General features: G+C 34.0%; 1 protein-coding gene across 1 annotated transcript in view; it reads right to left on the bottom strand.

Annotated features, from left to right (window-relative positions):
- MALRD1 (MAM and LDL receptor class A domain containing 1) overlaps positions 1 to 12,240 on the bottom strand; it is a 385,105-nt gene that overhangs the window by 118,496 nt on the left and 254,369 nt on the right. The window contains exons 30-31 of the mRNA XM_054694679.1: positions 9,012 to 9,140; positions 1,082 to 1,237 (exon numbers count right to left, since the gene is read on the bottom strand). Of these exons, the coding sequence (XP_054550654.1) occupies positions 1,082 to 1,237; positions 9,012 to 9,140 (285 nt within the window). The remainder of the gene's footprint in view (positions 1 to 1,081; positions 1,238 to 9,011; positions 9,141 to 12,240) is intronic.

Raw genomic sequence — 12,240 nt, 5'->3', positions numbered from 1 at the left:
TCCAAAATCTGCAGTGTGGGCCAGCAAGATGGAGATCTAGAAGAGCAGATGGTTCAAGTAAAGGTCAAGGCAGTCTGTTGGGAAAGTACCCTTTGCTTAGGGAGCTTTTTTTTAAGATTTATTTATTTATGTACACAAGAGCTGGGGTACAGGCCAGAGATGGGGGGGGGTGAGAGGACCCACCAGAGACAGAGTGGGGAACATAACAGGCAGACTGACTGAAATACACTACTGAGGTGAGCAGCAGGCGAGACAGTAGAGGACTGCCTTGCCATGTGGTTTGCTCCCTGGCCAGCTGGGGATCTAACTCATGGTGTGGAGGCTGTGGCTTGCTTCATAGTGCAGTGCTTAACCCCTGTGCCACTGGGGAGGCCCCAAGGGGAGCTCTTTTTAAATTCCTTTTTGACTGATTGCATGAGACCCACTCACTTCAGGAATACAGACTTAATCTCATCCCTAAAGTACCTCTAAGTTGACATATAAACTCAAACTTCATAAATATCTTAGGTTACTTTTTTACTCCTAAGAAAATGTCCCTAAAATAGCTTTTAGGGGCCTCCCCGGTGGCACAAGGGGTTAAAGCACCGCCCTATGAAACAATCCCCAGCTGGCCAGGGAGCAACCCACATGGTGAAGTAGACCTCTCCTGTCTCATCCACTGCTCCCCTCAGCAGTGTATTTCAGTCAGTCTGCCTGTTCTATTCCCCACTCAGTTTCTGGTGGGTCCTCTCACCCACTCCCATCTCTGGCCTGTATCCCAGCCCTTATATGCATAAATAAATGAATCTTAAAAAAAATAAAATAGCTTTTAAAAAAGCATTTTTATTCTTAAGAAAGTTAAAGTCTTCAGAAAAGAGAAGTGCTGAGCATAGTAAAAATAAATGTACAAGCTTAATCACAAGGCAGGAAGTAAAACCTGTCAAATTGTTGGTGATCATTCATTTTGTTTCCACTTTTTTTAACATGTCTACCACCATACTTCAGAGAAACTAGAATGATATTCCTGGTCAGGAATATGTATTGCAAATATGTTCATTAAGAAAGAATGGATTATTTGGCCAAGGTCTCTTACTGTATTTACCTGGTGTGTGATCAGAGTCTGGACTCAATTTTTCAGTTCTACTTCCAATGGCCCAATCCAAGTCATCTTGAGAATCTTGAGTAAGACTACAAGCTGTGGTCCAGTTCTCAGAAGCTGTTTCAAAATTGCAGCTTCCTATTGTATTTGTATACTGACCTAAGGATACAAAAATGGAATATTGAGAAAGTGTATGTTACATGATAGTACACTACATTTGCAATTTTTAAAAATTATAATTTATATATATTCTAATTACAATTGTTAAATTTAAAGAAACAAGAAAATAAAAAAAATCAGTTCTGCACTGTAATTTTTTTACAAGATGCAGTGTGTAGACATTATCAGTTATTCATGAAGGAATTATAGATTCACTAGTAATAGTTACATATGATAAAAAACTTTGTGCACATATTAAACACAATACAGTAACAATACAGATAATTCAGTTTGAACAAATCTACAGCTTCAGTGGTTTGGATGTTTAATAAAGTCTCTCTGCTGACTGGTATTTAAAAAGCACAGATCACTAGAAAGGCAAAGTTGTTTACTAAGGAAAAGTTGTCTTTGTGGGAAGTACTAAAAAGTGTATGATAGAGACACTCTCAGTATACCACGCAATTGCTCACTCACATTTCAGAACTAATCACTAAAAAATGAAAGAGGTTCCTTTCTAAAAGTGTTGATTTATAACTCATTTGAAAATAAGTTATTCACAATGAGAAAAATTACTAGACAATAACCAAGTGTCTACTACACAGTCGACTGTGAAAAGTGCCATCATAATGTCCTGATATCTGCTTTGATTTTTTTCTTTTTTTACACAGCAGTTATTATTTTTGATCATTCACTAAAATAAATGACTGTCCTCTACAGACAGAATGAAATATTGGTTTATTTTACCAGAATCAACTTAGATTAACAATGAATTTTCTATTCACATTTAGAAAGAAGGAATTTGTTTTATATTTAACATTTATCCCTCGGATGTTTTCTTGTTCATGACTATTTCTTAACATAGGTTAATATTAGGCATTCTCTGTCTCTCCATTGTACCTCAGAGACCAACACTGACTGCATAAGAGGGAATGTGGAAGAGACACATACTTTTTTGGACAGAAAGCAGGTGGAAAAAAGTCTGGAGGCTGTGATTCAGGGTGTGGGATATAGATGGTAGGTCTTTTGACTTAGCAATAGTCCTGGGGAGGGGAGAATATTCAGTATGGAGGTATATACCATGGTCCAGGGGAAGCCCACATAGAGGAGCTGAGGTGTTGCACACAGGCCAATACCCTGAGAAGGTGGACAACTCCAAGTCAAACTGAGTCACATTCTCTTCCCCCACCCCTCAGGACTGGTACTGAGTTTGTGCTGTGCATTGAAAACAGGTAGCCTACTGTGTCTTTGATCTGAGACCCTGAAGAAAAAGATATTGACAGTGCCATAAATACAAACCAGTCCCTCTTAAAATGTTTGCTACAATACTGGATCCCTCATTGCCCCTACCACACCCTGCTTACATCAGTACTTAATGAGACAAGGCCAAAAATAAAATAAAATAAAGTTAATGAATTACATGCTGGTAAAAGTTAAAGTAATTCAACTTTCTAAGCTACTGATGCAGTGTTTACAAACAAAAACAGGAAAGTAAAGTAACAAAATGGGCAGGCCAACAAAGATAACACATGGCAAATTGAGACTTCAAGGAGTATGACATCACAAGGAGAAAACAGCACTCTAGAACCCAACCACAAATACATATATGATTATACGTAACTATCAGATAGAGAGTTCAAAATGGCTATACAAAGAAACACAATGAGATAAAAGTAAACAGAGAGGCAAGTCAAAATGATACATTAAAACTAAGAAAACTAAGCAAAGAGATACAACAAAATCAGAAAAATGAATGAGCTCATAAAAATTAATAACAGAAAGAAGAAATAACAGAGATTCAGCATATAAAAAACTCAAATAAATGAGATCAAGCATGATAGAGAAACTATGGAATGAGAGCAGAGCAAGTAGAATAATAAATCAGTGAACTTGAAGATAGTCATATATAGAAAGGATTCAGGTGAAAGATAGAGAAATAAGATATTAAAAAATGAGAAAGCATTGTGAAAACTATCAAATTCCGTTAGGAAAAGCAACATAAGGATTATGGTTATCCCTAAGGTGGGGGAAAGGGGAAGATAAAAGGGAACAAAGAGTTTATTCAAAGAAAAAATATAAATTCAAAGAGTTTATTCATGTAGTTAACAGAACACTTGGTGCAAAAAGATCCACAATAAGGTACATAGTAATGAACTATAAAAAGTTCAAGACAAAGAAACAATATTGAATATAGCTAAAGACAATAACCAAATATGTTAGTTGAAACTCTGCAGGCAAGGAGAACATGGGATGGCCTATTCACAATACTCAAGATAAAAACTGCTAGCTAAGATAACTATACCTGCAAGACTCTCTTTCAGATATGAGGTAGAAATAAAGACTTTCTCAGACAAACAAAAGCTGAGAGTTTGCCAATATTACATCTGTCCTTCAAGAAATGTTGAAAGTAGCTCTTCAATCTAAATCAATAAAGATTTTATTTATTTGTTTTTGTGTAAAAGAACTGGGGTGTAGGCCTGAGGTACAAGAGATGAGAGTATTCACCAGAGACAGAGTGGGTAGAAGAGCAGGTGGATTTACTGAAATGCACCGCTAAGGGGAACAGCGGGCAAGACAGGAGAGGTCTGCTGCGCCATTTGTGAGTTAGCTGCCTGGCAAAGGATTGAACTCAGGTCAGCAGAGTGGGTTGCTGCAGTGACAGAGTTGAGACTTAAACCCTAGGCCACCAGGAAGGCTCTTCAATCTAAATCAATACAAAGAAAGCCCACAAAATTTTGAACAATAAAAGAGTTAATACAGAAGCAGAAAATTAATGATAAAATGGCAGTAGCAAGCCTGCATATATCAATAATCACCTCTAATGTAAATGGATTAAACTCACCAATCAAAAGGCATAGAGTGGTCAGATTGAATAAAAAGCAAAACTAGCTGTATGTTTTTCACAAGAGATGCATTTAAACTATAAAGACAAACATAGACTTAAAGTGAAGTGGTAGATATTGGTACTCCAAGACAATGAAAAATTCAAAACATCAGGAACTACTGTAGTTGTATTAGATAAAATAGGCTTGTAGTGAAAAAAGACAGCAAAAGACAAAGATGGGCCTTATATAATGAGGAAAAGATTAATACAACAGGAAGACAACAATTGTCAATATTCACGCACCCTACACAGCAGCACCAAAATATATAAAGTAGATATTAACAGACTTAATAGGAGTTCTTAACAGCAACACAATAATAGTATGGAAATTTAAAATCCCACTGATTACAATGGAAAGACATGCTCATCCAGACATGCTCTGCCACCTATATTACCCTGACTCCAAAACCAGACCAGGACATTATAAGGAAAAGAAAACTGGAGATCCATGTCCCTGATGAATGCAGATGAAAAGACTCTCAGAATGATGCTAGTAATTTGAACTCAACAATACATTAAAAGAGTCATACATGATTGAGTGGGATTTATTCCAGGAATGCAAGAAAGGCTGAACATATGCATATCAATAAACACAAGAAAAGGAAGGAAAAAAATCATGATCATTTTAATAGATGCAGAAAAATCATATGACAAGATTCATCCTCCTTTTATGACAGAAATACTCAACAAAACAGGGGTAGAAGGAAACCATGTCAACACGATAAAGGCCACATAAAACAAACCCATATAATTCTTAATTGTAAAAAGAAATGAAAGCTTTTTCTGTCCATACTTATCAATGAAGTATTTTCAGGAGCAGTAGGAATAACTCGAAAAGAAAAGGATGTCAAAGGTACCCACAATGGAAAGAGAAAAGTGAAACTATTATTATTTACCCATAACATAGCATACATAGAAAATACCCAAAACTCCACTAAATGGTATTAGAATTAATAAATGAATACAGTAAAGTGATAGGCTACAAAATTAATATACAAGAATCTGTGAATCAACTCTAGGGTTGCCTAGCTTTTAGATTTCTTTCTTTGAGATAGTACATTTTGCTTATTACTTGCACCAGGAATGTACTTTCTTCCAAGTATCTGAAAATGCAAATAACAATAGCTTAGACAGAAATTAATTGATCTCAATTAACAAGAAGTCCTAAGTTGTCACTTTAAGGTTGGTATTATGGTTAAACTGTGACATTGTGAAGCACATATTTCCATATTTCCTTTCTCATGCGCCTTCATGGTTGAAAAACGACTGTCAAATTTCCCACAAATATTCATGACACTGAAATAATGGAAAAGGAGAAAAAAAAAAGAGCTTTATTCTATTTTGGTGCTTTTTCTTTCTCAGAGAGATAACCTTCCCCAATGGTTCACTTATATCTCACAATACATTCCATACCTACTTATTTTATCACAGTAGAGAGTTTTCAAGTCTAATACAATGTCTTGTTAATTTTTATGCATCCAATAGTTTAGGAAGTTATTCCTTGCTCATTATAAGTATAGAAATAAATTAAGAGTGTAATTTTATAAAATACCTTCAATATATGTGGAGCTTGAAATAAGAATATAATTTACTATCTGGAATAACTATTTATATTTATTTAACGGTTGTTTCCACACCACTGGGTTATGTATGTCAATGCCATCATGTTCAAATTATTTTCATTTATAATCTTCATAAATTTGGCAAAGTTTTTGACATTTTACCTGTGATTATTATATTTTCTACCTATTATACATTATGAATAAAATAGTGATTTCACAAGAGCATTTTTTATATTTTTTTTGAAATCAATTCCTTACAGTCAGTATCAAAAACTAATTTTTTGTGTTTTTAAAGAAGCTAGAAATAACATTAGAAAAATATTATTCAATATAGTATGTATATTTTATTTGATAATACATATATTATGAAGCTTCTTCTAGCTTATTTTGCTGAGCAAGATCCCTTCCAACTCCATCCATGTTGCTGCAAATTGCATGTGTTTATCTTTTTTGATTGCTGAGTAATATTCCATTGTGTATAAGTACCACATCTTGTAAATAGTGCTGTAAATAGTAAATATTGTAAATAGTGCTGCTATAAACATAGGGGTGCAGGTGCCCTTTGGAATTAATATTTCTGTGTCTTTTGGGTAAATACTGAGGAGTGGAATTGCTGGATCATATAGAAGCTCCATCTTTAGCAGGTTGAGGAATCGCCACACAGCTTTTCATAGTGGTTGGACCACTTTGCACTCCCACCAGCAGTGCAAGAGAGTTCCTTTTTTTCCACATCCTTGCCAACATTTGTTGTTGCTAGTTTTTTTAATATGTGCCATTCTCACTGGTGTAAGATGATATCTCATTGTAGTTTTGATTTGCATTTCCCAGATTACAAGTGATGCTGAACATTTTTTCATATGTCTGTTGGCCATTTGCATTTCCTCTTTGGAGAAGTTCCTTTTTAGTTCTTTGGCCCATTTTTTGACTGGATTATTTACTTTGTTTTTGTTGAGTCTCGTCAGCTCTTTGTAGATTTTTGTGATCAGTCCTTTATCATTAGTGTTGTGTGCAAAATTTTTCTCCCAATCAGTGGGGTGTCTCTTTGTTTTGGTAACTGTTTCTTTTGCTGTACAGAAGCTCTTTAATTTGATGTAGTCCCAGCTGTTTATCTTTGCCTTCACTATCACTGGGTTGGGTGATGTGTCTTTAAAAGATGTTACTGAGGTGTATGTCATGCAGTGTTTTGCCTATATTTCTTTCTATATATTTTATGGCTTCAGGTCTTAATGTCTAGTTCTTTAATCCATTGTGAGTTGGCTATAGGCTATGGGTTTGAGTTGGATATTGGCTATGGGCTTTTCATATATGGCCTTTATGATGTTGAGGTATGTTCCTTGTATCCCGAAAATTTCAAGGACCTTTATCATAAATGGGTGTTGTACTTTGTCGAAAGCTTTCTCAGCATCTATTGAAATTATCATATGATTTTTATATTTATTTTTGTTGATGTGTTGGCTTACATTGATTGATTTTTGGATGTTGAACCATCCTTGTGTCCCTGGAATAAATCTCAAAGTATAGTTTTAAGTAGTACCAACCATTTGCATTTGCTTCTATACTCTGATTTAAAATTAAAATATGGGATGAATGGTCAGAACATTATGATAAGTGAAATAAACTCTTCACAAAAAGACAAATACTATGTAATTCTACTTATATGAGGGATCCAGAGTCATTGCATGCATTGAAAAAGAAAATAGAATGATTATTATCAGTGTCTGGGGTGTGGGGAGAATAGAAGATTATTTTTAAAGGGTATATAGCTTCAATTCTTCAGGATCAACACATTTCTGGAGATAAACAGTGGTGATAGTTGCACAATAGTGAAAATCTACGTAACAGTGAATTGTATGATCAAAAATGATTAAAATGATAGACTTTCTTTTATATATACTTTAATTAAATTTAACTTTATTTCACTTTAAATAGTACAAAAGAGAAAATGAACATTTTAGAAGCACGACCACTATAAGTGCTTCAAGAATAAAAATGATATTAAGTAAAAATAAAAGTTTAAATATAAATTTTGTGGTTCTCCCTCCCTTTTCCCACTGAGAGGTGGAACCTTGTCCTTTTTTCTCTTTGAATCTCAGCTAGACATTTCATTTACATGGAACATGGAACATCTGAGACTAAATCAGAAGAACTCTTGCTGTTTTATCCCAAGGCATTTGGATTGCATGCTCCTGGAACAAGCCATAGAGCAGCCAGGTTATGGAAAGTCCAAGCCACAGGGATTGCTCTGGACAATGAGGTGCATGTCGAGTGAGATACAAAGACAAAGAGCACTGACATGCCAAACGCGGAGGGGGTGAAGTCATTTTGGAATTGATCCTGCAGTTCCAGCCTTCCCAATTTATGCTATGTGGGATTAGAGAGAAGCTGGTTAGCATTCCTTTTTACAACACTGACCCACAAAATTGTTAACAAAATGAAAATTATTTAGTCCAGTAATTTTTGAGGTAGTTTGTGATATAGTCTGTATGGATGGTATCAAGATTCCATATGAATTGAATGGTTATAGGTTACAAATTATTTGACTTTAAATTTGTACTCATATTTTAAAATTACACACTTCGTTTTATGCATGACTTTTAAAAACTTTCTTGATTTAAAGCTTGAATAAAAGATCAACATGGCTTATCTACTTCTCTTTTGCCAGTACAATGTATTTATTCCAAGTGATCATTTTTAGCCTTGTCTAAAATAAATCAGCTATCTTTTGGAAAAGGAATAGAAAAAGTAATGAAAACCAATGAATAAAATGGAGACTGCTAGGTTAGTTTCTGGCACTTTGAATTCTGACCTACACAGAGTTCTAACAACGCCACATGAAATAATTTTTAACATGATTTACCATTGCTTTGTTACAGTTTTAGTGTGAAAGTAAAAGGATGAAAGGGTTGTCATTTGTATAGACAAGTTGGTTAATGTTTTGGCTGCTCAAAATCTGTTCCAGTTCATCAAAGAATCAAGGAATGTTTTTTCTCTCTTTTCTTTTTAAAGATTTATTTATTCATGTGTAAAATTGGGGAACAGGTCAGATGAGCTGGGGATTGTGGTGAGAGGATTCACCAGACACAGAGTGGGCAGATTGACTGAAATCCACTGCTAATGGGGTGAGACAGGAAAGGTCAGCTGTGACATAAGTGGGTTAGCTCCCTGGCCAGGGACTGAACTTAGGCCCTGGAAGTGATAGTGCTGAGACGTAACCACTGGGCCACCAGGGCGGCCCCAAAGAATGTTTCTTCTCAGTCATCAAAGAAATATGTTACTCTACCAGTAAAGATCTGTGTTGAACTGGCTGCATTACAGCAACAAATATACTTACCACAATTAGTTTCATCAGACCCATCTGAGCAATCTGGTTTATAGTCACAGACAAGGTGGGATGCAACACACCTCTTGTTGTGGCACAAAAAGTCAGTGACTTCTGGGCAAATCTCAGAAGTCTCTCCCACTGGGGAAAAACAAAAGCATCATTTTGTCACATTTTCAATAAATTTGAATAATCTTTTAGTCATTTTATAGATCCCAGCTTGTTAAATATACAAAAGATTTAACAACTATCCAAGGTTGACTCCAGAACAATTCCACTCTCAGTCCCACTTTCAACTGCTCAACAAAAAAATCAGATTGTACTTTCAAAGTATATTACCAATCAAGAACTTATCTTTACCTACTACATAAAACCATACTCAGAATCAAGATGTTATTGATATTTTGGGTTTGGTTCCAGCTAAGTTTTCTAATCTCATTTACTGAAACTCTTCTCATTAAGCACTTGCAGTTAAGCTAAACCCTGTGACTGAAAGTTTCACAAATATGCCACTTCACTTTTTTTCATGAGTTCATGCATACTGTTACTTTTGCCTGAACTGACCATTCTTTCCTGTGTGGTCTGCTTATCCTCAAGACTCAAGGAAATAACTTCTCTCTCTCTCCTGTCTTGATATCCTGTCAAGGACTCAAGGAAATAACTTCTCTCTCTCTCCTGTCTTGACATCCTATCTTGACATACAAGCCCCGGGTGGGAGTCTACCTCTTTTGTGTTACCAAAGAACACTTTTGTCCAAGTCCTAAATGCTTACCACTTCATTTAAGAGATGTTTTCATGTGTGGCTGTCCTTCTAGACCTCAAATAGCTTAGAAGTAGATTTTTCTATGTTTTCTTGGGCAAACACAGTGCCTAATAGTTTGTATATAACAGTTTGCACTTTAAATTGTGATTATAATAATTGATGACATAGTGCTTCCATCTAAAAGGGATTTAGAAAGTGAATTGATAGAATTTTTAAAGCAATTCACTTATTTGAATATCATTTTAAATGACAAGAAGTCTAAAGATGATACTTCACAATTTCAATGTGATGTACATTAAAGGCCTAAAATCATTGTTATCAAATTCAACAAATTAAATAATTTTTAGTATTTCTTGGTTGCACAGGCATGGATAGGTTCAGGGCTGATTTACAGTAAGTTGACAAACTAGTGAAATAGTAAAATTCTATAAACTTCATTAAAATACACTTCTATGGTCTTTGAAACATACCCAGAGCAATAGTTAATACCTTCATAACTTCCAGAAATAATTTACTAGTAATATGTAGCCTAAATATGAGGAATGAAGAGAGGGCATCTATGACAACAGCAAATATTTCAACTATGACATCAATAAGATGCAGCATTAAAGGTCATGCTTATTGAGTGGTTTATAATCTTTGCCACATAATTGTAATTAACACTAGTGAGAATTTAGAGTTAACTCAAACAGTTTGTGGACACCATTTAGTATGCAAGTCCATACATTGGAGATTTTTCTTTTTGATGCCATAGGCTGTGAAGGCATATAATTACTCCATAGGGGAAATATGTTTTGATTTATAATTTAAATAGTTGGTTCTTTAGTTTTTTTTTAAATATTACTAAATTAGACTACATCTCTAAATGAAACTATTTCCTTCACAATATAGAATAACAATATAGAATAGCAAAGACATAAAGAAAAGTCAAGTCAGTGCTTTGAATTTCATTAAATTGAGAAATAACTAGAATATTCATGGAACATGAGTTTCACCAAGAAAAAAAAATAAAAAGAACCTATATTTCAAGAAACATATACCTCCCTTAAGATAAGAATATAGTAAAATAGGATTTCTTAGCAAAAAAAATCATGATAAATAGAATAGGTAAAGAATGTCTTTTATATTTTTAGCCATTTCCAATTTCTTCATTTAGTTAAAATGATAAAAGCACAATAAAAAAACAATTTGTACCTATGTTGAAAAATATGTGAAATAACCTCAAATTTCAATAGCTGATGATACAAGAATGAAAAGAACATTGGTGTACATAAAAAGAGAATTGAAGATAAATGGCAGGCAGAAAATGACAAAAGAAGATGACTAGACTAAATATTTATTTTAGCTAAAAAAAAAAAAAGATTGACTGACACCTAAAACTAAATAAATATGAATTGATAAAATCCTAAATAGAAGAAACAGTCTGCAAAATACATTTTAGGATTAAAACCTCAATTCCCCTCTTTTGATTCTGGGACTGCTAGATTTTCTTGTTTAAATTTTAGTTTAGAATATTAATAAATGTTTTTTAAAAAATTGTTTACATTTATGTAGTGAGTGAAATCTCACAATATTGATATGATTTTGTTAACTATTCTATATCCTAAATTTCAATATAAATTTAATATTTAAAAATGTTACTATGCTATACATTATATGCATTTTGTCCAAAAGTACATATATGCTTTAAAATAAAATCCCTGAAATTAGGGTTTATGTGTTTCTGTAAAAGTAAACATATATGAGCATCTGAATGCATTCTCTATAACAGAAACACTGATATATTTCTATCATCTCAGCTAGTCATTTAACCAATTAGAAAAACAGACCAAAGCAGTTTCTTTATGATTTTCCTTTATAAAGTATCATTCTTCCCAGTTTCTTTATCACTTAAGTTTGACAGCATTGCAAATATGGAAAATTCAGATTTATTTGAAGGAAGAGCAATATTTAGGGTTATAGAAGGGAAGGGCAATATTTAAGGTTATAAAAAGGAAAGAGACTCAAGATAAAATATTTTACAAAATGATCATGTACTCCAAATCTTTTTCACAGACCAATTACTCATTTTACTCATGTTCTCTCTTACTCCAAAAAGAACTATATCAGGGGAAAGTTTGCAAATAAAAGGCAATCTCAACACTTTTAGATTTACCAACACAACCAGCATTTTCAAATGTTCATAAAATAACAATAATATATTTGCTATTTTTTATTTACCACAACCATTTAAATCTATCTTACGTGAGAAGAATTGCTAGGTTTCAAGGTCAATGCACATATCAGACAAATGATAGCAACACATCTGAAGCAGCAACCTCAGTGATCTCAGTGACAGCAAAGTTCATTTTGTGTCAAAATTATCAGAAGTTTTATTGGAGTCGATGGACCATGTCTTTGTGTACAGCAAGAGTTCATGGAAATATAAAAAATGTGATTCAACTGTGATACACAAAGGCAAGTTGCATGCTAAGTGGA

This window comes from Talpa occidentalis, unplaced genomic scaffold (genome assembly GCF_014898055.3).
Source record: "Talpa occidentalis isolate TD23 unplaced genomic scaffold, MPIMG_talOcc4v2.1 talOcc4.14, whole genome shotgun sequence".
Taxonomy (NCBI): Eukaryota; Metazoa; Chordata; class Mammalia; order Eulipotyphla; family Talpidae; genus Talpa; species Talpa occidentalis.
The sequence above is the reverse complement of the archived record's forward strand: the minus strand, read 5'-3'. Positions and strand labels throughout refer to the sequence as shown.